The sequence below is a fragment of the Amblyomma maculatum genome, chromosome 7, assembly GCF_055883805.1.
Source record: "Amblyomma maculatum isolate TAMU_Amacu chromosome 7, ASM5588380v1, whole genome shotgun sequence".
In the NCBI taxonomy this organism is placed as follows: Eukaryota; Metazoa; Arthropoda; class Arachnida; order Ixodida; family Ixodidae; genus Amblyomma; species Amblyomma maculatum.
The window spans coordinates 121,021,553-121,048,334 of NC_139350.1; the positions used below are offsets into that span (position 1 = coordinate 121,021,553).

Consider the following 26,782-nt stretch of genomic DNA (forward strand, 5'->3'; position numbering starts at 1 on the left):
CACGCGCCGGAGCCGGCGCCGCGGGACGATGATGATGGTATGTACAAATGAAAGAAGATGATGATGGCATGTACAAATGAAAGAAGGTCCACAGAAGGCTCACAATATATGCACTGCTTGGCGGAGCTCTTCACGCACAACATCCGAGATGCCTCCAACACACGGGTGTTGCTCAAAAGAGGGCAGCTTTTGCAGCTCTTCGCAAACGATGCTTCGGGCTTCACTGTCATTTTCGGTGATCAGCAAGCAGAAGTCCACTGCAGCGATGTTTGCCGAGCGATCAAAATGCACAAATCACTGATTCAGGGCATGCTCGATGCTTGTCGTTTCCTTTGTAAAATCAGCCACAGTACATGAAGGGTCACACACAAGGCCAACGAACGGCTGCTCCTTGGCGCCTCACATAAGATGGAGCACCTTCTTTGCCTCCGACGTAGATGGATCCGCCGGTTGAAAAGCCGCGTTATTTCTTCTACAAATGCGGTGACGCACTCATTAGGCCGCTGTGCTCGGGACTGTACAGCCAGTTCAGCCATCTCTTTTCTTGCATTGTTGCCAAATGTTCCGAGCAGCTGCCACCTGCCAGGTGGTAATGGTAGTGCCGTGGTTTTCGAACCACATCTTGGCGGCATCTTCTAGTGCAAAATAAATATTTTACAACTTCCGCTCTTCGTCCCACGTAGCTCGTCAACCAGCCCTCAATGTATTTAAATTTGTCGCCATGGAATGGTGTAGACATACAAGGAGCATAGAAAAGCAGCGGCTGGGCACTCACGGGAAGCTGGATGGTCTGGCTTGCTACTGAATTATTATGGTTTTCGGTGCGGAAACAAAGGAACCACAATTGGGAGCTAAGCCTCTCAAGTGATGGCTTGCCTTGTGCACAGGTGCCGTGTCCACAGTGTGTAGATGGGCGTAGGAGGCACCCAGAGACTCTTTGTACATGGAATGCATCCAGCACCTCCACCAAAAATGTCACGGAAGCCAGTAGAACTGAGCAGGCAGCTTTAATTACACCTACTCAAAAGCACATGCAAAATAAGGCAGGGCTGGCAAACCGACTGGCGAGCGAACACCGGGAGCAAAGAAGACGAGCCCATGCTAGTCTCCAGAGCTTGCCACATGGTGGCATCAGTAATAACATTGCGGCAATATCTACTTTCTCTCCTTGTATGGACCATAAACAATAGCCTCTAGCATGTGTCACTGTCAGGACAGAGTAGTTACTTTTGGCAAAGGTGGTATATGGGTAGCAAAAGGTGACTGAGTTAACTAATTCACGCTTCACCAGGCTAAAACAGTAGCAGAATTTAAACATGAACTGCCATGAAATTATTGCACCAGTTGTGATCAGCCGAGCTGCGGAGACTGCTACTGTGATCGGACGAGCTACGGAGCTACAAATCTACAAAAAAAACAAACAAAGTACCATAGCTATACACAGTCCTAAGTGCAGATGAGGACAGACCAGATGAGAGGTCAAATCCTGTTTCTTCAAAATTTCAATTTTATCTCATGTTACTGTGACCAATATAGTTCCAATACATGTATTAGATAATTTAGCAAAGTGAAATGCTTAATTTAGCTCTCGGATAATTTCTACATGATGTGTGATCAATGGTAGTGTTCTTGATTTGCAGCACACATTGCTTTCGCTTGCACGCCTTTTGCAATCCTTGATGTGGTCTACCAAGCTGTAAGTGCACGAAGAACTCGTATTTGTCATGTAGTGTACGTTCAAGTTGCAGATTGACGAGACATGCATGGCTGTAGGTTATCATAATGATGTAAACTGTAATTTTAGAGCATTCAACCTTTCTACTGACATCTTTAACATCACATGCTTTGGTTTGGATTGGTTTGTGGGGTTTTAACGTCCCAAAGTGACTCAGGCTATGAGAGACGCCGTAGTGGACTCCAGAAATTTCGACCACCTGGGGTTCTTTAACGTGCACTGACATCGCACAGCACATGGATGCCTCTTCGTTTCGCCTCCATCGAAACGATAACAAAAGTCATCACTTCAACACTTTCTTGGACAGCTGCATAGATGAAGAAAATGCTCATGAGAGCAAAAACAGACTTCTCCCCTATTTTCATATGCTAAAATGAAGTTCTATGAGCAAGCAAAATTGTCATATTATTATTTCTCTTTTGATAAAGGGCACTAAAGTCAAGTCTGCATTCAACTTTACAGATTAATGGTCTTCTGTGCACTTGTAACAACTTGATGTTTTACTTGTACTTCTTGTTTTTGTACATATACAGTGTAATTCAGCATAAACTTTAAGCAAAATTGAAGCCCAGTAGGCTCAAAGTAGAAACATTTGCAGGAACAAACTCTACTGCAGCAGCCATAGTATGATACAAAATTCCAATAACTGTTTCAATAGCTAAAACTATGAAGTTTGCAGTGGCTGGTCTAAAAAGTGAGAGTGCACTGCTGATTTGACATTTGACTGAAGAGCATTTGGTCAGTCTTTTCAATCAAATTGTATGTTACGGACAACTTATTAAGCATTGTTACTAAATACTGGTTCAGTCACCGTGGCCCTCCAAACGCCTGCAATTATGTGGCACCCAACAGTGATGAAGTGGCATACTTCTTCGACCATTGGTTAGGCCAATGGTGGCCTGAAGGCCTGCAACAAAGTGGCGTCCCTCTGCGGCTCCTGGTTCAACTGCCATAGACTTCCGAAGGTTGCCTCAATTATGGTTGCCAGGACCAATAGGATTTCAGTGGGAATCCTCACACATGCGTGGCCTTAACTACTAATTCTGTGCTCCATATTGTATCGAATCATCTGCACAACTCAAAACCGTCTGAGCCAAACAGGTGGGCCACAATTTTGACAGCAAATGGTATAAATTTGGAACCCATCCAAATGGCATATTTATAGCAGAACAGCTTAGGGGTAAGTTCTGGCCCAGTAGCTGCACATTTGTGAGGGGCGCGTGTGGTGAGGTGACAACATGGCCATCTAGTCTTGTGATATACATAACTTAGCTGAGTGATGTCATAATGCAGCTACCAAGATGACTACCTGATACGTGATATGATATGGCTACTTAGTCATGTCATGTGAAATATGTGATGTCAGAACATGCCTACTCTAGTCATTTGATAATACTCCCAAATTACGTGATGACATCCCAATGCTATATATGAGGTGGCCACGTAGCTACAATGACAGCACTAGACTAAAATGCTATTGCAGTTTTATCAAGTGGTGCATCAGAAGGACGGACAGACATGAAATGTGCAAACAAAAGTAGCAACCGCTTATGCTCTCAAATGAAAACTCACAGCCATGAACATAATTATACCAAATAAATCTTTCCAAATGAAGAAAAACACATTTTCTAAAGCCTGTAGAGCAAGGACATCCAATATTTCTTGTAGAAAACCAAAACTCCAGAATGTACTGCCTCTGATAGATTTGCATGCTTTACAACCTTAACACAAGGTACTGTCCAGCTCATAACCATCCAAATAATACGTAATCAGCCACACTCACTGAAATATAGTTTTGCCTTGCCCGACACACCACTCAATCTGCTTCAGCTGGATTCACAAAAATAGCAAAGCTGTAGACCAATTAGGATGAAGCCCATAGCACCTTGAGTGCAAGCATAGCACAAAGTAACAGCAGTGTGCACCAATGATTAGGTCGAAGCTGGCAACTGTCACTATGGTGGTGATTAGAAATTAGGAAAAGGGAAAATTATGTATTTACTTCCTATTTATGCTTTAAAAGCATGAGGTGGCAATGACTCACTATATGTAAAACTACAGTGGTCTAAATAAGTACACAGAGCATTAAAGCCACACATCGCTTCATTCTCTTTACAGCAAGTAGTAAGTCATTAATTCAAGCTTTAAGCCTTCCTTGTACTCAGAAGCCAAAGAATAGACTTTCTAGTACAATGAACTCGAACAATAAACATTTTAGAATTATTTTTCATCGCAGTAGTGCAGTCAACTACCAAGCAAGCTGTGAAAATATCTGGAATCTGAGCCAAAGAGCTAAAAGCAAACAGCTATAAAGTTGGCACCTTACCAAACATCCTCAGCAAGTGAATGGATCCATATATTTGTGACATGGGTGTTCCTTTTCTCTCCTCCAGGATCTGTGTGTAAAAGTGCCAGAATGTAAGCTACCACACTTTTGAAAAGCAACTATTAGATGTTCAGGTCATAAATTTTAAAGAACAATTAAAACTTTCCCAATAGTGAGATCATGTCATGAGTTGCTCAGCTGAATCAATGTCTACCTATAGCTGAAGATAATGACACTCAATGTTGGCTTCCTTTCTTTATACTCATGTCATCTTTATTTAAGGTCCTTATGTATGAACTCCAGAGCAGCTACTTGCCATATACTATATTGTTTTGTGCAAACAACATAATGACGACAAGAAAGTATGATCGCTATCGCCTTTAGTGGCACAGTGTACAAATGTACACATCAAATTTGGCATCACACTATGCTCCCACCCTTGTTTCAAATAGGCAGAGAAGTAATGTGAGCACTCACAAATGTCTTTTCAATGGCCAATTAGTGCCATCTATTCTATATGGCTCTAAGCAAAAATGCATAGATGGATGCCTCCACCTGCTATGTACCTGCTCATGAGTGCATTGCAAAGCACATCAGCTTTATGTTTAAGTGCTTAAGGTTATGGCTTTTCAGAAGAGAGATTTTGCTTTTTATTTAAATTTGGCTCCCTGTGCTGCAGTCAAAAATGCATGTGTACAATTGAACACATGCCACCTTAAGGCTGTTTTCTCAAATAACACTGTTGTTTTATTTTTTTCATTTAAAAGTGGCAGTCCATAACATATACGTATATTTGACGCATTAATGGTGATAAAGGCACTCAGTAAGCCACCAGACGACCGACAACATCAACCTAAGCATTTTGCTAGAGTAGCCAATGGAGACAAGAGATGATCTCTTTTCAAACAATAACATCGAATACCATGTCAAAGTTAAGGTTCGTAAAACTCTGCATTACTCAAAAGCTATTTAAAAATTAAGCTCTTATTTACATCTTTGTTATTTCCTTACATGCTAGGAGGCTTCACATGAGATCTTTGTAAGTAGTCCAAAACATCAAAGTGCTGATGAAAGGAATGTGTAGCTGCTGCCAACTAAAAGAAGTATAACCTCAGTGAAGTTGATTGGAAAGAAGTTCTAATGCAGGAGACTCTTTGTAAAGCTGCATCAGTAACCAAGAATTATCTACTCTTGATTTGCTTGGTTTGAAGTATTCTTAACAAAAATTTTATATATGACCTAGCAATTTCACCATTTTTATATTACAAAGAAATGGGATCAAGCTAAATGCCAGATAAAAGAAATAAAAATTTTCTTTGGCCTTATAACATGCATGGTACTCTTGAAATTTCTCCTTTCTTAGGTATCTACTGTATTGGCAAGAGAAAATGCCATGTATTTTTGAGGCAATGATATTCAAATGATTTTCAATCTTTGAGCACACATGTCACCGGCATCGATTCTTCATAGAATCCACTCAAGAACAAACTCTGGAATGTGACACTAGCAATACAGGCTGTCATAAGTAGATATTTTGAATTGGAACCCCTCACAAAAACAGTATTAATGATCAGACAGTGCCCTTTGCTAAAGGATCCCAGCCAAGTAATTCATACAAACAATGCAGAACATAAACGAAAATAAATATTTGTCAGCTGCACTAGGTTAACTGGCGACAACTACTGGCACCTACACTTTAATCCCAAATTCCCACAAAGGTGCCATAGCACTCGTGTTCTGAAATCCCGAGGTCCTGTTGCAAATGCAGTTTTTCCCTGCCTAAATGTCACAAAGTTCTGCTGCTACAAATATCACACCAAAATTAGCAGCCATCGAGGCAGCCAAGCTGAGAGGCAATTAAAATGCATGCCTAATTATTTCTGTCAAGTTAGCAATTACAAGAGTTGTTTCATTTTTTAAGTTGTCATCAACAAACTGCAGCTTTGAGGGGCAAGGTTTACAATTGTACACATCATAGAAGTGTTTTTCTGGCTTCATAAGCATGTTATTAGTAATTTAGTTAGGCTATCTGTGTAGAATTATACCTTGTGACACTGCACTCGGTATATACGATAAAAAGCTGCCCAGCTGTGTGCTAGAAATCATGAAAACAAAAGTGGGAGGATGATGAAAGAATAATTTCAATTTGTAATTCTGTCTGCTTCCATGAATTGCACTAAAATTTGTTTGAAGAGTTTGATGAAGGTCCTTCAACATAAGTTACATAGCAAAACAATATCTTTTCATTATGTTTCTCAAGATAATCTGTATTGCCATTGTAGTCACTACAGTTGAAGGCATCTGCTGACAGCCATTAGAAAGTTGTTTCAGCAACTTGTGCCAGTATGATGCTTACACTGCACAATGTTCAAAATATGCAAGAATATGCTGTAATGAATTACATCACTGATTCATTTCTTCTAGCATTCCTAATAGCATAGAGGTTGTGAATAAGTGAAGACTTACATCAGCATACTGTGGTCGCTCAAATGTGTACAAAAGTCGACTTCCTAGCAAACTGTTGAAGTTCATCTTGAGTCCGTTTGCAAATGCAGTAACCCCCGCCCTGCACAACAGTTTGTTAGTATACATGAAAAGGCAAATAGGCTTTACAACCACAAAAAATATAATGGGAACCATGTAATGCTACTCACTGCTGAGAAGTCTCTGTCCCCTTAGTCTTTTTTATCACATAATCATCCAGGATCTGATCAACTGTTGGATTGCAAGGAAGCTGAACGAGCTGTGCACAAACAGAATTACAATGTGAACTTGTATCAATAAAAATAACCATTCAAAACATGACCAGCACCCATTTATAGAATTGGCTTTATTTTGCAAATAAAATTGGCCCAAAGTATAACACGTGTAGTAAGGTGCATTGCAGCATATAATTATAGTGCCCACCGACGCTATAATGCGGAGGCGCTGAGATCAGTGGTAGAGAAAAATAAAGATGGACAGCGAGTGCTCAGAGCGCAGGCAGGGCACGGGCTGTTCAGAATGAGAAGCCTGCCATGCTGGTCATCTTGCTCTGGTGCTCCATCGCAACATAATCATCTTGCTCTGATGCTCCATCGCAACATAATCCAGCAAGAGCGACTTACTTCATGGCAAATTTATCTTTGGCTGTTCTGGTCACGCAAACAAAAATAAGTGGTCTATTTCATAGGCTTTTGGCTGGATCGCCCATCCACGAAAAGGTTTTCCAAAAAAGTCTATTGCCTGAAAGATGTTATCTAAATTTCACGTAATATAGCGGAGTTATGCATAACTGCTGTGAAATACACGTTCAGAGGTGTGTTACCTTTTACGAATTCTGTGTGAAAAAATTTTAATCAATTTTGTTTACTTTTCTGCTTATTCCATTAGCTAATATGTTATAAAAATGAATCCGACATTCAAAAAATGGTTGAACATGAAGCTAAGTAAAATAGGCATAAAGAAATTCAATGCTCTTTACTGCTTTTCTCAGCTGTAACCTTCACTCGAAGCATTATTCTTACCAAATTCATCACTGCTGCATTTATTTCCCGAAACAGTGCAAAAATTGGTGTCTTTATCATTTTCAGATGAAAATCAACAAGAAACATATCCTTCCCTTCTGGGATAACAAGCCAGCAATGCATGCATCGCCTTCATTAAAAGCCCTTTTTCAAGCAACCAGATTTCAAGCAGTGGAACAAAAAGGAAACATCAGAACAGTGGTGCTACCTGTTCAGTGCCTCATGCCTCAAGCCACAGATAAGCACAGTTTACATAAACACTGAAGGTGAGGAGCTATCCCGCAAGTACGAGCAAAAATTAATACCTTTGTGTGGGTCAGTCGGTGAGGCATCGAGAGAAGCAGCCCAATGGAAATATAGACACAAGTCACATGGGAAAACAGGACTAGTACTTACTACCAATTGAATTTTTATTAAAAGATAGACCACGTTTTATACTCCAAATGACACAATACCAGTAATTGGGACACACAAAACACATTAACAATCAGAGCCATAACTGCCATCTTACCAACCCAGGAAGGTCAGAGGCAGTCAACAGGCTTATATTCCTAGCAGAAATAACAATAAAAGGGAAAAGATTAGGGAACTGTCATATCCTAAGTTACTATCATAGCAAGAGCAGTCAAAACTACTAACAAAAAACAAAAACTGCAAATGTTAGGCAAAAACTTAAGGCAGGGGAAATATAAAAATAAAAGGAGAAAGATCAGAGAACTAGTATATACTTAGTTACCATCATAGCAAAAGCAGAGTCAAACTTAAAACAAAAAAATCAATACAAACACGTGGAAATGTTAGGCATATACTTTACACAACAGCTCAAAGACAGTCAGAGATAAAGGAAGTTCTTTCTAAATTGAGCACCAGAGGAAACTGTAGGCATACCCAAGCCCTGTAAAAAAGATAATCCTTCAATTGAGCAATCTAAAAAGGCAATTTCTTTCTGCAACAAGCAAATCGATGCATGCTGATGCACCAGTCTCCACCCCTAGACATAAACCATGCTTCAACTACTTCCCTTTTATGCTGGTCATTTGCACATGCCCTTATCTCGTATTCATCGTACAGTGATTCACATTTAAAATCGCACTCTGGTTTATAATCATAATCAGTCACATATTTTGCATTTGTTAAAGTGGGCGAGAAGATAACCCCCAGTATTGTTATCCACATACTGGCTATGCTCTCTTATTCTCTCATTAACATATAGGTCAGTCTCAACAATATAGGAACTGACACTTAAGAGCAGAATCCAGTACCCCACTCCAATTGCACAAGCTCTGGCTTTCAATACGTCTTTTAGTGCTTTCTTCCAGCTCTTTCTTTGAAAGAATGCAGCATTGCTAGCAATTTTGCATGGTGCAGAGAAAAGCAGGTTCGTTCACCTTATAGTGCTTTGCTACTTGTTAATGCAAAAGCTTGTGGTAGTACGGAAGCCTGCGCACGGGATGTCTTCCTTCGTCGTGCTGGCACAAATTTTTTACTTTTTGTTTTTGTTGCAGCTATCTAGGTAGTGAATGCTATATTAATACCTACCTAATAGTAAGTATATTAATGCTTATTTGTTTCTCAGGGTTACCTATGTAGGTGTTATGTCCAGCATTCACAGAAATCCCAAATTCAATTTACCAGCACCCTTCTAAGCTTGTAAAACGAGGCATTGTTGCTTAGCTGTAACAAAAACTTGCACGCATTGTCAAAACGATAGCATAAATGTGCCGGTTAAGCCACTAGAGGGCGCAGGTAGCAGTTCTGAGAGCCTTCTACAAAAGCTGAAAGCCAGAAAAGTGTGCCGATGCGACAGAGGGACACTAACGTGATCCCGTACTGCCACAACTGTTTTGGACAACCTCATTAAAGTAGCAAAACGTTACAAGGTGAGCGTGCTTTTTTGTGCTGTGCAAAATGTCGAGCATATGCAGCATTCCAACAAAGAAAAAGAAAAAGCAGGAAGAATACATTAAAAATCATGCATTGAAAGCCATAGGTTGTGCAAATAGCTTGGTGTACCAGAACAGGAGTTGGCCACCCTGGTGCAGTAATTGGCCACAACCTCCTATGACAAGCTCCATAAAAACCCCGGCCCTCAGTCACCAGCAGCTGCGGAACAACTGACCACGGCGGCGGTCAGACCTGTGACGCAGCAGGGGGTGCTAAGAAAGCCTGGCTCCGCTGGACAGGCCGCCATTGGAAACTGACCCTGGCAACGTTTAATGGTAGAACCCTAGCTAGTGAAGCTAGTTTAGCAGTGCTGATAGAGGAACTAGAGGGCATGAAATGGGATGTTATAGGGCTTAGTGAGGTTAGGAGGCCGAATGAGGCATATACTGTACTGAAGGATGGGCATGTACTGTGTTATCGAGGTTTACCGGAGAGGCGACAACTAGGAGTAGGTTTCCTTGTCAATAAGTATATAGCGGGTAATATAGATGAATTCTATAGTATTAATGAGAGGGTTGCAGGCATCGTAATTAGGCTTAATAAGTGGTATAAACTGAAGGTTGTACAGGCCTATGCACCTACATGTAGTTATGATGACCAGGCAGTTGAAAGCTTCTATGAAGATGTAGAATCGGCAATGCGCAGTATACTGTACTAATGGGAGACTTCAATGCAAAGTTAGGGAAAAAACAGGCAGGAGACAAGGCAGTAGGTGACTATGGCATTGGTTCTAGGAATAGCAGGGGGGAGTTACTAGTTGAGTTTGCAGAGCGCAATAACTTACGAATCATGAATACCTTCTTCAGCAAACGGAAGAACCGGAAATGGACATGGAAAAGTCCTAACGGAGAGACTAAAAATGAAATCGACTTCATAATGTGTTCAACCCCGCCATTGTGCAGGATGTAGAGGTAATCGGGAAAGTGCGATGCAGTGACCACAGGATGGTGAGGTCCCGAATTAGCCTAAATCTAAAGAAGGAATGCAATAGATTAGTAAGAAAGAAACCCATCAACGAATTAGCGGTGAGGGGGAGGGCAGAAGAGTTCAGGATCTCACTACAGAATAGGTATTCAGCTCTAACTGAGGATGGCGACATTACCCTAGAGGCAAGGAACAATATTTCAGAAATATCATTACTGAGTGCGTGGTAGAAGTAGGTGGTAGGATAGCTAGAGAGGATACCGGTAAGCTGTCTAAGGAGACGAAAGATTTGATTAAGAGACGCCAGAGTATGAAAGCTTCCAATCCAACAGACCAGATCGAATTGGCCGAGATATCAAAGCTAATCAATAAGCGCGAGGTGGCCGATATAAGGAAGTATAACATGGACAAAATTGAGCATGCTGTAAAAAACGGGGGAAGCCTTAAAGCGGTAAAGAAGAAATTGGGCATAGGCAAAAACCAGATGTATGCGATAAGGGACAAGGCGAGCAACGTCATCACTAATATGGACAAGATAGTCAAAGTAGCCGGGGAGTTCTATACAGATCTCTACAGTAGCCAAAGTAGTCAGGACCGTAATGAGATTGGCAGTAGAGAAAAACAGTCAGACGTTCCACCAGTGACGAAGGACGAGGTCAAGAAAGCACTAGAAACTATGAAACGGGGGAAATCAGCTGGAGAGGATCAGATAACTACAGATTTGCTGAAGGACGGGGGGATATCGTGCTAGAAAAGCTGGCCACCCTGTACACGCAGTGCCTGGTGTCATCGAAGGTACCGGAACCATGGAAGAACGCAAACATTATCCTCATTCACAAAAAAGGGGACTCTAAGGACCTTAAAAATTACAGACCAATCAGCTTACTGTCTGTTACGTATAAGGTATTTACTAAGGTAATCACTAATAGAATCAGGACAACCTTAGACTGCAATCAAGCAAAGGATCAAGCAGGGTTTCGGAAACGATACTCTACTATTGATCATATCCATACCATCAATCAGGTGATAGAAAAATGCTCGGAATATAACCAGCCCTTATACATAGCATTCATTGATTACGAAAAAGCATTTGACTCAGTTGAAACCTCGGCGGTGATGCAGGCATTGCGAAATCAGGGCGTAGACGAGCCGTACGTGAAAGTGCTGGAAGATATATATAGTGGCTGCACTGCAACCATAGTTCTGCATAAAGAAAGTAACAAAATTCCCATAAAGAAAGGTGTTAGGCAAGGAGACACAATCTCCCCAGTACTATTCATAGCTTGTTTAGAGGAAGTATTCAGAGACTTGGAATGGGAGCAGTTAGGGATAAGGGTAGATGGAGAATACCTCAGTAATCTGCGATTTGCTGATGACACTGCCTTGCTAAGCAACTCGGGGGATGAACTGCAAATAATGATTGATGACCTAGACAGAAAAAGTAGAAAGGTAGGCTTGAAAATCAATATGCAGAAGACTAAGGTAATGTTCAACAGCCTCGGGAAGGAACAGCAGTTTACATTAGGTAGCGAAATACTGGAAGTAGTAGGCGAATATGTCTACTTAGGACAGGTAGTAACAGCAGGTCCGGACCACGAAAAGGAAATAACAAGAAGAATACGATTGGGATGGAGCGCATTTGGCAAGCACTCGCAGATTATGACTAGCAGCTTACCGGTATCGCTCAAGAGGAAAGTATACAACAGTTGCATCTTGCCTGTACTCACCTATGAGGATGAAACGTGGAGGCTAACCAAGAGAGTTCTACTTAAGTTGAGGACAACCCAGAGGGCTATGGAACGAAAAATGATAGGGGTAACATTAAGAGATAGAAAGCGTGCAGAGTGGGTCAGAGAAATAACTCAAGTTACCGACATTCTAGTGGAAATTAAGACGAAGAAATGGGCATGGGCAGGACATGTAGTGCGAAGAGAGGATAACCGATGGTCGCTGAGGGTAACAAACTGGATTCCAAGGGAAGGAAAGCGTAGCAGGGGGCGGCAGAAAGTTAGGTGGGCGGATGAGATTAAGAAGTTCGCAGGGGTCAAGTGGATGCAGCTAGCACAGAACCGGGTTAAGTGGAGAAATATGGGAGATGCCTTCGCCCTGCAGTGGGTATAATCAGGCTGATGATGATGATGATAACAAAAATTCCGTTCCGAAATGCCACTTCATATATCGGACAGACTGGCCGATATGTTAATGAGACAATAAGAGAGCATAACCGGTGTGTGGTTAACAATGCAGGCGGTCATCTTGCCGACCAATGAAAGAAATGCAAAATATGTGGCTGTGATTATGATTATGGACTAGAGTGCGATCACAAATGTGAACAACTGTACGATGAAGCTGAGATAAGGGCATGTATAGAGGACCACTGTCAAAGGGAAGTAGTTGAAGCATGGCTTGTCTGGTAGTGGATAGGTGCGTTAGCATGCTGGCAATTTGCTTGTTGCAGAAATCGCCTTTTTGGATTGATGAATTAAATGATAAGCTTTCGTTTTAAGGCTTGGGTGTGTCTAGTTTCCTTAAGTGCTCAATTTAGAAGGAACTGCCTTTACTCGACTTTGTTGTTGTAATAACGTTAGCTCTTGGGTTAGTTGGTGCATGATGAACTAACCACAGGGGTGCCAGCAGAAACACAAAGATGCGTGCACAAGAACGAGGAGGTAGACACAGACGGATGCTGCACTATCAGACTACCAACTGTGGTTTATTGAATTAACATTGCCGCATACGTGAAGTTTATGCCTAACATTTCCACACGATCTTACTATCGATTTTTATGTTTTAAGTAGTTTTGACTCTGCTTTTGCTATGTTGTTTCGAGTTTGCTTTTGCTATATGATGGTAACTCAGAATATCTCGATTCTCTAATATTTGCCCTTTATTTTTATTTTGGCAGACAGCAGGACTATAAGCCTTCTGAGTGCCTCGACCTTCCTAAGTTGATAAGATGAATGTCATGCCTGCAATGATTGCGATTGTGCTTCGTCTTTCCATATTACTGGTCTTTTGAGATTTGGAGAATAAAATATAGCCTGTTGTTCAATAAAAATTTAGTTCGTAGTCTGCGCTATTGCTTTTTTATGTGTGTCCTGTGTCTGTGATTTCAATGTGGTGCTCTTCGTCATGAGCGGCTACATTTGTTCAAAATGGTTGGGGAATGATTTACAAGGGGATTAGCCCTTCTCCTCCAAAGCCCTTAAGGAGTGAAGTGTATACCTCCCACAAAAGAACTGACTACATAAGATGACCAAGTTTGTAAAATAGTGCTACTGATGTAAAGCTTAGACCAAAGGTACCAATGAACCTATCGAAAATTTTCACTGCAGATGATGTCAGTGCGCTGCCATTATCTGCCAGCTACTGCCTTCCAGCATCATGCTAAGGATTTTTGGCTCACAATGTCACCACTAACTTAAACACTAGATTTTCAGTGAATGCATGTGCCTTTACTGCTGTTGCCCCACCGTGTTCTGGAATTGTTCAGGGTAATCTACAGATGAACAAAAGGATGAATGATCAAATTCCTGCTGTAGCAGTTGCTTTTCAACAGAGGTAAAAAGCAAAGCACCTACATACTTTGTTATATCAGTTCGCATCAAAGAACCCAAGGTGGTCAAAATTTGCACAGTCTTCTATTATGGTACCTGTCATTGGCTCAGTCACTTTGTGATGTTAAATCCAATAAATCAAATCAAATACACCAAACTTGTATTTAAGACATTATCAGTTTCGGTAGTACAAACAAATGTAAATATACTGTCATGTAGCTCTAAAAGAAGTTGCACAGTCCTTGGAGAGGAATGGATCAATGCCTGGATCCAGGCAAGCACTGTAAGCTAACGCGGCCACAGAACGATAGTACGAGTCCAACGTCATGATCTTTTTTGGAAAGTCTGGCAATGCAAGGTGGCATTATTCCCCCCTCCAAAAACAAAAGACATCGAAGTGGTGCCACCAGCATGGTAGGGACGCTAGGCCTGAAATAAAAAATGAAAGGGAGAAAAACAGGCCCCTCAGAATGGAGGCCGGTGAAGCTGTTACCGCGTATAGTACGGCTTAAGCCACACAACGTGCACAATATAAGAGCTTGGCTTCTGAGGACGTCGTAATTGCGTGACATCGTTAGAAAGCACTTCATAGTTAACAGCACTGATGTGTTGCAGCACTTTGTAGAGGCCAAAGTAACGGCAAACTAGCTTTTCGAACACGCCCTGGTGACGGACAGGTGTCCACACCCAGACTTGATCGCCAGGATTGTAGTCGACCTGTCGGTGGCAAAGTTTGTAGCGGCAGGCATCAGTGCCCTGCTGTTGGCCAATATGCAAGCAGGCCAACTGACGAGCTTCTTCAGCGCATTGGGTGATCGTTTCGGCGTCTGGTGAGAGTTAGTCGTCCTCAGCGGGGCATGGCAGCATGGCAATCAAGCATGGTCTGGACTTCACGTCCATACATGAGGTGAAACGGACTGAAGAGCGTAGTTTCCTGGAGGGCCGTGTTGTACGCAAATGTTACGTACGGTAGCACTTCCCCCCAGGTCTTATGCTGGACATCCACATACAATGAGAGCATGTCTGCAATGGTCTTGTTTAATCGTTCAGTTAGTCTGTTGCTCGGCGGATGATATGCTGTGGTATTGCAGTGGCCAGTGTAGCTTAGCTGAAATATCTGGTCAAGTAACTGAGCTGTAAATGCTGTCCCTCTGTCAGTAATGGCGTACGAAGGGGCGCAGTGTCACAAGATGACATTCTGCATGAAGAACTGAGCAACTTCTGAAGCTGTGCCACGGGGAATCGCTTTGGTCTCGGCGCAGCGATTCAAATAGTCAGTAGCGACTATGATCCACTTGTTGCCAGCCAGCGACAGAGGGAAATGACCGAGGAGGTCGATCCCTATTTCGTCGAATGGAGCACGGGGTACTGGAATGGGCTGGAGAAACTCTGCTGGCTTACACAGTGACATATTCCAGTGCTGGCATTCACGGCAGCTTTTGACATAGTGTTTGACATTGGCAGATAGTCTGGGCCAGTAGTACATGTTTCGTATCCTGGCAAGCGTCTGGAAGAAACCCAAGTGGCCAGAATTGGGCTCATCATGGCATGCTATGAGAATGTCGGCATGAAGATCGTCTGGGATCACCAGAAGATGAGCTCTGTCCTGGCCCCTCAAGTTTTTTTTATAAAGGATACCCTGGCACAAACAGAAAAAGCCACGACGTAGATAGAAGTGTCGAGGCAGAAGTGTGGCACGACCTTCAAGGTGATCAATCAGTGGTCGGATGTTCATGTCAACCAGCTGCCAAGCCATTATGTCCGATGTGTGCAGGGTACTGAGAAAGCCCCTGTCATCATCAAGGTCTGGTCCTGTAGTGTGGAACAGTGTGCGCGATAGCATGTTGGCATCTTCGTGCTGACGACCCGACTTGTACATGACGGTAATGTCCTATTCCTGGAGTCGCAAGCTCCAATGGGCCAAAAATCTATGGGTCTTGTAAATTAGCGAGTCAGCAAATGCAGTGATGATCCATTACAACTTTGAAGGGGCGGCTGTAGAGGTAAGGGCGAAACTTCATGATAACCCACATAACAGCAAGGCATTACTTTTTGGTCGTCGAGTAATTGCACTCCACACGAGAGAGTGTAGCTAGCATAGCCTATAACTCTCTCAATGTCCTCTTGGTGTTGCACAAGGAAAGCACCAAGACCGATGTTGCTAGCGCTGCTGTGGATCTCAGTATCAGCCTGTTTGTCAAAGTGTGCAAGAAAGGGAGAAGTCTGAAGGTGCTGGCGGAGCAATGAGAAAGCTGCCTCTTGTCGTTGAGTCCAAACAAAGGAAGTGTCATTTCTTGTGAGGCGCATCAATGGTTCCACAACATAGGAGAAGTCAGAATTAAACCGTCGATAATAAGCACATAGACCCAGAAAACGCTGGACAGCTTTCTTGTCAGTAGGAGTAGGGTAACTGGCGACGGCTGCGGTCTTGTCGGGGTTGGGACAAACGCCGTCAGTGCTTACAATGTGACCCAGAAACGTCAGCTCTTTGTAATTGAAATGGCATTTATGGGGCTTCAGCGTAAGGTCAGCCGAATGGAACACGCTAAGAACAGCCCGCAGGCGCAGGAGATGTTCAAATGTTTTGGAAAAGACATCATCCAGGTACACAAGGCAGCACTGCCACTTGAGGCCAGTGAGGACAGTGTCCACCATCCGTTGGAACTTTGCCGGTGCTGAGCACAAGCCAAAAGGAAGCACTTTGAATTTATACAGACCATCGGGCGTAACGAAGGTGGTTTTTTTGTGGTCCCGCTCATCCACTTCCCATTTGCTAATAACCGCTCTTCAAGTCAATTGATGAAAACTACTTAGCGTGCTGCAGTCTGTCCAGGGAGTCATCAATTCTGGGTAATGGGTAGAAATTCTTTTTAGTGACATTGTTCAGCTTGCGATAATCAACACAGAATCAAAGTGTGCCGTCTTTCTTGACTAGAAGGACAGGAGAAGACCGCAGGCTTTGGAAAGGTTGAACAACACCATCTTCAAGCATCTCCTGTACTTGCGAATGGATAACTTCCTGTAATTTGGTAGAAACGCGCGGTAAGGCAGCTGCCAGATTGGACGAACGTTGTCATAAGTAATGATCCAGTGTTGCGTTAGGGGCATTTCACGAACTTTCAATGAAGACGCAAAGCAGTGTTTAAACTCCAGTAGCAGTTGCTCTAGAGCCCGGTGCTTGCCTTCGGACAGATTGCAGTTGATGTCTATGCCCGCAAGAGGTTGGTTGTCAGGGACGCTTGATAGAGGGTCGTCAGTGGCAGCTGCCACGGACGCAAAAGAGAGTGGAAAATTGACTACAGTGTCAGCGGAAGCAATGGCAGTTCCAGGGAAAAAAGATGCCACTGTTCCAGAGAAAAATTGGTGACGAGGATTCCAGACTGTCCACCGGGAATTGTAAACAAGCTGCGAGTAATGCAAATGCATTGAGAGAGGAGGAGCTTCGGTTCGGAGCTTCGGTTCGGAGAGGAGGTTCGGCGACTGCGTCGCCGTCGGGATATTCAGCACATGCGACATCAACCAAAACTGCTTCATGGCGGAAGTGTAACACTGTCTGTGGAAATGCGAAGAGCGGCACTGCGGTGGCTATTGAGTTCAGCAGCTGGTTCTGTTAAAAACGTGATGATTTTGTTCCGGAGGTCGATAACTGCACCAAATTCCCGCAAAAAGTCGATGCCGATGATGAGATCCCGAGCTGTCGCACAGCATAATGAACACGAGCAGAGCACATACCCTTAGGCGTAACAAAATGACCACCGGCAGTTCTGAGGTGCACTCCAGGCCAGGGAGGTAATCACTATTTTCAGGACAGTCACTAACCATGCAATTAAAATAGAGTAATTGCCACCTGTGTCCACTAACAAACTAACTCTGCAACCATCGATTACCACAGCAATGTCCAAAGAACCACGGTTATCTAATTTGGGTGAAGGCGTCGTTTCTTGGTCAGATCACAGCTGTCTTCAGCACAGTGCCTCCCAGCGACCTCGCCCTTGAAGGTTGCCTTGTTTCAGTTTTCCCGGCGAGGACTAGGGAATCCACCTTGTGCCTCTGACGAGAAGTCGTTAGGGGTTGGGGAAGAGCGCCTCGGTGACGGTGAGTGCGACTGTCTCTGCGGACGGGAAGAAGTATGTTGGTCTACAAGGAAGTTCTCGATTTCCGGAGGGCGCTGACTGGCACAGGCCCTTGGGCAGTCCACGCGGAAGCCCTGCAGGCTGAGGCATCGATAAAAACAATCCAGATAAAGATGGCCTGGCTCTCTGCAGTGAAAGCAGAGTGGCCACCGGTTAGGTGTGCGCTATATGTCAACCTTCCGAAAAGGCGTCCATTGATCATCATAACACTTCACCGGCTGCACTGATGGGAGCGAGGCTAGAAGCGCGGCATGAATGGGTGGCTGAGAAACGAGAGCGGGTGGCAGCAAAGCGGGAGCAGGACGCCGTGTAACGTCGGCGTTCGTGGGTCGATGGTAGGCATCAGGCAGATGTAGCATGTTGATCGCAGGAGTAGGGCCCTGGAACGTCTGTTGCACCTCCTCACGGACAAGAGCTGATAGGGCGTTGAGCGCAGGCTGCGATGAGGTGCACACGTTTTGCACCTCTCCATGCACAATCGCACGGATCAGTTCACGCAGTTCATTGGAGTGGTGTCCGACAGGAGTAAATGATGTTCTGACGGCAGTAGCATGCACGGGCCTATCGTAGGTGGCGGAATGCTGTTGAAGAATCCTTTCCATTGTTCTGCCCTCGGTGAGGAAGGCAGCCATGGTTGTTAGTGGGTCGTGCGTGAGGGTCGCGAAGAGCTGCTCCTTAACTCCACGCATTAAGTGATGCAGTTTCTTTTAATCGGGCATGGCTGGATCAGCTCATCTGAAGAGGCGCGTCATGTCCTCAGTGTACATCTGTGCGCTTTCATTCGGGAGCTGGGCACGGGAGTGGATGGCACACTCCACTCGTTTGTGGTGATTAACGCTGGTGTAGACCTTCAGCATGCGATGGCAGAACTCTCGCTATGATGTAAAACATCCTCGCAGTTTTAAAACCAGGTGCGCGCTCCATCCTCAAGGCTGAAATACACATTTGGCAGTTTTGCAGCGTCATCCCCCTGGTTGAAGGCAGCCACACAATCAAAGTGAACGAGCCAGTTCTCCACATCCTCGAAAAGGTCCCCATGAAACGACTTGGGAGCCCTTGGGGTCTGCAAGGTATAGTGGGCTGGCGTAGCGCCAACTGCTTGTGTAGGAACAACAGTGGGTGCTGTCATGGCAGCCTCTGATGGTGCAAGCTCTGGAGAGAGTCCTTTGAGCCTCCGGCTGAAGCGGTGTACCGGGTTGTCAATCAGTGAAGGGCTCGTGGAGCGGCTGTCTGGAGGGGATTCTTGCATGGGCTAGGCGTACCCAGCACATGCTCCATCAAACTGTCACGTAGCTCTAAAAGAATGTCACATAGTCCTTGGAGAGGAATCGACCAATACCTGAATCCAGGCAAGCACAGTCAGCAAATGTGGCCGCAGAATTCTAGCACGAGTCGGACGTCATTGTCTTTTTTGGAGAGCCGTACGCCACCTGGCAACGCTAGGTGGCAATACTTTAAATGTTTGTAGCTGATCATAAGAAAGCATTAGAGTGAGAAGGAACATGATGAAAGGGTATACAAAAATGGGTATACAAAAATTAAGCCCAAAGCGATTGTAATGCAAGCTTATTGGCCAATGTATGCACTATCACTGCAGCATACTTTGCAACATTGCTAAAAATAACTGCTTAACATCATGCTGTAGAGTAAACTAGACGCCAGGTAGGCCAGAAAGAGTTTGAGGAAGAATATCAAATCTTTCATATCTAAGAAATCAGTCAAAGAATTAAGACTACAGGCATAATAAAGTTGCCAAATCATGCCATGCATAAAAATTACTACCATTTTTATATCCATAAGCGATAAAAATTGTAAACATTTACTTGACACATCAAGAGCTTTTTTAACAGTTTAGATTTTGTAATATGATGCTAGGGACAGATACACAAGTTTTTTCATGAGCACTGAAATGAACTCTTTTTACATACATGCTTTGACTAATAATTTTATTACTGTTTCCTTTACAAAAATTTCTTCATTATGTTTGACAATTTAATATGCTGTATTCTTTCAATAATACTTCCATCCACCAGTCAGAACTAATTATACCATAAGCTCTTACATTATCAAATCAGTATGGCCCTATATAGTTATAAGCTATATGAGATTCTTGGAGTACTATCAAAGTTGTAAGTCCAGAGGTGACGTGATGTTGGGGAATGCAGTTCCTGCAGACAATACACACAATGGACCCTAGGATGACAGGCTTTAGTCAAAACAAGATCTTCATTCACTTGTGTTAGAGGTGCCTTTTCTCCCATGTTTAGGACCTCAGTTCAGTTCAGTCGTTCAGTCGTGTCCGATTCTTCGTGACCCTATGGACTATGTCACGCCACGCTTTCCGGTCTCTATCTTCCTAACATCACATAAGTGGTTAGTTCGAAACCCAACGCCGGACACCCACCGGTAAAAATGGGTACAAGCGTCCCCTGGCCTGGCGCTCGGCTTTTCCAAGGATGTGCGTTTGGGAGAAGCTCCGTAAACCCCGCTGCGCGCCTCTCCTCCGCAGTGGGCCCAAACCCAGTTTCGAACCTCGAACAGTTTCGAACAGTTTAGGATCTACGAGTCTTCAAAATTCTGAAATAACATTTAACAAGGTAACCTTTCGGGCTAGTTGCTGTGAATCTAACATTCTGAACCAGTGAAAGACACTACCCCAAGCAAACAAGTACACGTGACAGTCAACATGATAATGTCAACATGGAAGCAGGTTTTGAAGTAATGCATCTTACATTGAAGTGAACTCATCAATGTTATTGGGCTTGAATCAGTAGGCTCACTTGTCACAGAAGGTGCATCAGGCTTTTCGTTGGCTTCACCTCCGAAAAATAAAACTCCATAAGTGTATCATATCTGCTTGTGCGCGCATTTATCTTTGCTTCCAAGCACACATGTGCCGACCCTTCCCTTCATGATAACCTTTCCTTTCACTCTACCCTCTCGCCCGACGTGGCTTTATATACGATGCAATAAACTCGTTCAGGCATTCGTTCCCTCGACACGTACTGGTGTTCGTCACTCTGTCAGTCGCGATGTCTGATACATGGTGTCAGAAGTGGGATTGAAGCACCGCACCGCAGTGAGAAGTACGGATAGGCCATGGACAGCGTCAAGCCACCAGAGTCGTTACGCATAACCGGAGATGATGGAAAAAACTGGAAGCTTTTCAGGCAGCGATTTGAACTCTTTTTGAAAGCAACAGAATGCACTGAAAAGCCACGGACAGAGGCGGCAAAGACAGCGATGTTACTGAGCATTGCAGGCCAGGACGCCATCGAAGTTTTCAACAACTTCGTATTCGCTGAAGAAGAGAACAAGGAGGACTTTAGCACCGTGGTCAACAAGTTTGAAGAATATTGCGTCGACCAACAGAATGAGGTGCATGAGAGGTACGTGTTCCGCACCCGAGTACAGGCAGAACCAGAGCCCTTCGAGAGTTTCTTGCGGGACCTAAAAAAGCAAGCTCAGTAGTGTAACTTTGGCAGTCTCACAGAAGACATGGTTCAAGACCAGATTGTGTTTGGCACGAACTCGACAAAGCTGAGGGAAAAGCTGCTGAGGGAGAAGAAGTTAACCCTCGAAATAGCGATTGCAACTTGCAAAGCAGCCGAGACTTCTGCGCGTCAGAGCGTCTTGTGGACAAAAGAAAATGACGCCCAAGTTGAAGCTGTCACTTCAAGCCGAGCAACACTACGCCCACCTCAGCGACGACTCGTGTGTTCCCAGTGTGGTAGGTCACATGCACCTCGGCAGTGCCCAGCGTTCGGCAAAGTTTGTCGTATTTGTAATGGTCCAAACCACTTCGCCATATGCTGCAGATCAGGGAATCGAGTTGCTGAAATACAGCACGAGGACAACTTCAACGTTCTAAACGTCTCGATCGGCACCGTCGGCACAGACCGCAATTGGCTCGTCAAAGCAATGATCGGCAAGAGAGAAGTATCGATGAAGGTAGACACAGGATCTCAAGCGAACCTAATTCCCCTTTCATTATACCGAAAGCTGAATGTCGGTCCCCTGAAATCCAGCACGGCAACTTTACGCTCATACAACGGTGGCATAATTAAGCATTGCGGCTTAGTTTCGGTACCTGTCATCATCGGTGACAGAAAGATCTGCACTGACTTCTTCGTGGTAAGGAAGGATTACCAGGCTATCCTGGGACTTGATGCGAGCGAACGCCTTGGGCTACTTCATCGAGAGGTCGACACCGTGGCGGCAAGCTGTGACATCTTGGAAGAATTCCCTCAGCTCTTTCAAGGAACTGGCCACATCAACCGCGAGTACAAAATAGTGCTACATGAAGACTCTGTCCCAGCTGTACAGCTGGCGCGAAGGGTTCCGTTGGCACTGCAGCAACCACTTCAGGAGGAGCTGACACGTATGGAGCGAGAGCACATCATTCAGAAAGTCAGCGAGCCAACGGACTGGGTAAGCCCTCTCGTTATTGTTCGGAAGAAAAATGGCAAACTACGGGTTTGCATGGACCCGAGAAGGATAAATGTATCTCTAAAGAGAGAGCATTATCAAATGCCCCGCTGAGAAAACATTGAAGCTGAACTAACAGGCGCGAAGTTTTTCTCTCGTCTCGACGCCAATGCCGGCTTCCATCAGATTCCGCTAGATCAGCCTTCATCAAAAATATGCACGTTTGCAACACCCTTCGGTCGCTACCGTTTCCTCCGACTGCCGTTCGGCCTTGCATCGGCTAGCGAAGTATTTCAGAAGGCGTTAAACGAGATCTTTGAAGGCATACCAAGCGTACGCGTGTACGTGGACGACGTGCTTATTTGGGGAACTGATAAGGAGGAGCATGACCAACGGCTTCGTAGCGCGCTGAAAGCAGCGCAATCGGCAGGTTTGACGTTCAATGCACAAAAATGCCAGTTCGGTGTACAAGAGATAGAATTCCTTGGTGATATCATCAGCGACAAAGGAATCGGCCCGAATCCAGCCTTAGTCGCCAGTCTAGTGCAGATGCCAAGGCCCGATAACAAGCTTGCAGTGCAGAGGCTGCTGGGCGTGGTTAATTACTTCAGTAAATACTTGCCATCTCTAGCCCAGAAAACGGCTGCTCTGCGATCTCTTATCAAGCAGGACGCAGTGTTTGACTGGACACATAATCATGACAAAGAATGGAGAGCCATATGCAGATCACTAAGCGAGAAACCACTACTTACAGTTTTTGATCCATGCAGGCAAACAAAAGTGACGTCAGATGCCTCCCAGAGCGGTATTGGATCCACCCTCCTGCAGAGTTGCGAAGATGGCTGGAGGCCAGTGGCTTACGCGTCTAGAGCTCTGACAGATACAGAGCAACGGTATTCTCAGATAGAAAAAGAGGCTCTTGCTCTTGTATTTGGCTGTGAGAAGTTCTCCCATTTCATATATGGGCGGTCGCTGCTACTTGAAAGTGACCACAGGCCTCTCATTGATATTTCCAAGAAAGCTATTGCCGATATGCCGCCCAGGGTGCAACGTTTCTTTTTTGTAAGACTTCTGAAGTATGATTACACACTGCTGTTTGTTCCCGGAAAACAGATGGAGCTGGCGGACATGTTATCGAGAGCACCGGGCACTGGAGACGTTACTGCAGTGGACACTGACGACGTCGAAGTTCATGCCATCAGCGTCGTGGCAGCACTCGTAAGTGAAAGTACGTCAGCTAGATTAGCACAGGAGACCGCTTCTGATCCATACCTTAGGGATGTCCTGCAGCAGATTACGGAAGGAAAACCTATCGCAGGCCAGCTTAAACCCGTGGCTTCTGAACTTTCGGTAATTAACGGTATTTTACTGAAAGGGACAAAGGTTGTGGTTCCGGCAAGCATGCGGCCTGAAATTCTAAAACGTGTGCATGAGGGTCATCTCGGAACAACTAAATGCAAAGCAAGAGTGAGACAACTGGTATACTGGCCAGGCCTCGACTGTGATATCGAAACCCTGATCCAAAAATGTGCCGTTTGTAGACACCATGCTTACAGCCAGCCGTCAGAACCACTACTGATGCGTCCCACCCCGACACGCGCATGGTTCCGCATTGGAGTTGATATATTCCAGTACGCAGGGAAATACTACTTGTGTGCGTACGACGCAACGTCAAACTTTCCAGAAGTAGAGTTGCTGCATGGGACCACGGCTGCTGCGGTAATCGAAAAGCTCGGTGCAATCTTTGCAAGATACGGCATTCCCTTTGAGGTATGCACGGACAATGGGCCTCAGTTTTCCAGTCGTGAATTCGCACAGTTCGCGAAAGCGTACGACTTCCGTCACGTCACGTCGAGCCCACAGTTTCCACGGTCAGAAAAAGGAGTTCAGATTGTCAAACGAATTTTAAAGAAAACTTGTGAGGCTAACGAGGACTTCTGGCTTGGTGTACTGGCTTACAGGGCAAGCCCCTTGGAGGACGGTCGGTCTCCGGGAGAGCTTCTTCAAGGACGCCGCCTGCGGACCCCACTGCCTGACCTTCGGGAAGAGCCAATCGTGTTGGTGAAAAAGCACAAACAGACAAGCATCAATTGCGCATCCCTCCCGCGCCTGAACAAGGAGGACGTGGTACGCATAAAAAAGGGCTCATGGTAATGCAAGGCCAGAGTGCTAGCACCAGCTGGGCCGAGGTCCTATTACGTTAAGACAGCAGACGATAAACTGCTACGGCGAAACCGCCAGCTCTTGCTCAGAACGAAAGAGGACTTCCACCGCGAACCATCGGATGTTGACTCGAGCGACGACTCTGATGATGATGATGATGCAAACACATCGGCTGATCCTCACCTGTCGTCTACAAACGTGCCACCGCTGCGATAGCATCGAGGCCATCATCGGCAATCGTCAGAAGGTCACAGAGGCAAGTTAGACCGCCGGAACGCTTGGGCTACACGAGGAACTTTGAACAAGTCAGCAAGTGACAGCGAAATAAATTTCTTAATGTGAACTATTGATTGAGGAGGGGGATGTATCATGGGTGGGCGAGGTGGCAGCAGTGCAAGCACCATGCTTACTCGCTGCCTGTTTCTTACGCAGATTGCCTTCCTCGTTTGTTGCCACTTCGACTATGCTTCGTTCATGGCTCCTGACGTCACAACTCATGTGCACTCGCCGCCATCGCCGATGTTCTTGGATGAATCAGCTGGCCACTATACGAACTGTCCTATCTCTCTTACGGATCATAGTCTTGATCTGCCTGTCACCACACGTGTATGCAATCCGTGCAAAGTGACCGTCACTCTATGTCATCCATACCTCATCAAGCCCAGTCACGGGACGTTCAAGGACCTGCCTATAAATTGCGTGCTGGACCGTTCCTTCATTAGTGGGCGAGGTGGCAGCAGTGCGAGCACCATGCTTACTCGCTGCCTGTTTCTTACGCAGGTATGTTATCTTCAGAATGCCCCTTGTATTCGCTCTGATGATAGATTTCTACTGCTGTTTCCTTGCCCACACCACTCACGCAAGTGCTTTGCTTATGTTTCACTGTACTCGCAAATTGCGGCTTGTATTAGTAGACTTCTGAGGAGTGGGGATGTTGAAAGTGATCCTGGTCCTCCGCCATCAGCGATGGTTACTCGCTCTCAAAGTAATGTGAGCCCTTCAAATTCAGAAGCCGCCACCGGTCAACCGTCGGTGTCCGAGATGTTTGCTGAGCTTTTGAACGGACAGCGAAAATTAGCTCAGGATATTGCTGAAGTTAAATCTTTTCATGAATCTATTAATGCACATTTTGAGACAATTGAGTCGCGCATGGCTGCTTTGGAGTCCTCGTTACAAAAGCCCGCCGCCGACAGTGGCAGTCTCAACAGTGAAGTTGCACGTCTAAGTTCCGAACTTCACAGTCTTTCAAATAAAAACGATGAGTTGGAAAACCGCGCATGTAGGAACAACTTAATATTGCATGGTCTGCCCGAATCCTCTGATGAAAATAATGAACGTCTCTCCTCTGACATCGCAAAATGGTTTGAGGAAGAACTCAATATGAGCTGCCCTCAAATAGAGAGGTGCCATCGTCTTGGAAGGCCTTCACATGACCGTCCCCGTCCCGTGATCATGAAGCTTCTGGACTTTCGGGAGAAAGCTTCAATGTTAAAAAATGGCCACAAGCTTAAGGAATCCGATCACCGTATATCGGAGGATTTTTCAATACGTGTCCGCAATATCCGGAAAAAGCTTTGGGAAGCGACTGAAAGTTTCAGAAGCAATGGCTGCACGGTCCGAATATGGTTTGATCATATATTTATTGATAAAGTTCGGTATAACTGGAACAGTTCTTCTAATTCACTGGAAAAAGCATCCCGTAATGCGTCACTAAGTAATGCTACTAATGCAGTAGCCACTTCGCCTTGACTACCTGATCACAGCAATAACCTCACCTCCGTGTGTTAAATTTAAACGCTAGAAGCCTGCTTAATAAATTTACCGACCTTAACTCCTTGGTAACTGCTCATTCCCCTCACATTATTGGTGTTACTGAAACTTGGTTACATGGTAGCATATACGACTCTGAAGTTGCGTTAAGTGGATTCACGTTGCTGAGAGCTGACAGACCGAATAGTAGAGGCGGTGGTGTCGCCCTCTATATACAGTCACATTTGGAGTTTTCTGTCCTTGAATCTCCATGTGAAATTGAATTGCTTTTGTGTAAAGTTTATTTGGAAAACACA

General features: G+C 44.7%; 2 protein-coding genes across 2 annotated transcripts; both read left to right on the plus strand.

The window, feature by feature from the left end:
• Nucleotides 1–21,617: 21,617 nt before the first annotated feature.
• On the plus strand, nucleotides 21,618–24,707 carry LOC146184575 (uncharacterized). Its single transcript, XM_084608582.1, has 2 exons — nucleotides 21,618–22,556; nucleotides 23,667–24,707. Exons 1-2 carry the CDS (start codon nucleotides 21,624–21,626, stop codon nucleotides 24,705–24,707), a joined length of 1,974 nt encoding a protein of 657 aa, XP_084464708.1. The 5' UTR covers nucleotides 21,618–21,623.
• Nucleotides 24,708–25,085: 378 nt separating this feature from the next.
• On the plus strand, nucleotides 25,086–26,465 carry LOC146184576 (uncharacterized). Its single transcript, XM_084608583.1, has one exon. The coding sequence runs from the start codon at nucleotides 25,086–25,088 to the stop codon at nucleotides 26,463–26,465; it is 1,380 nt and encodes a 459-aa protein (XP_084464709.1).
• Nucleotides 26,466–26,782: the final 317 nt, after the last annotated feature.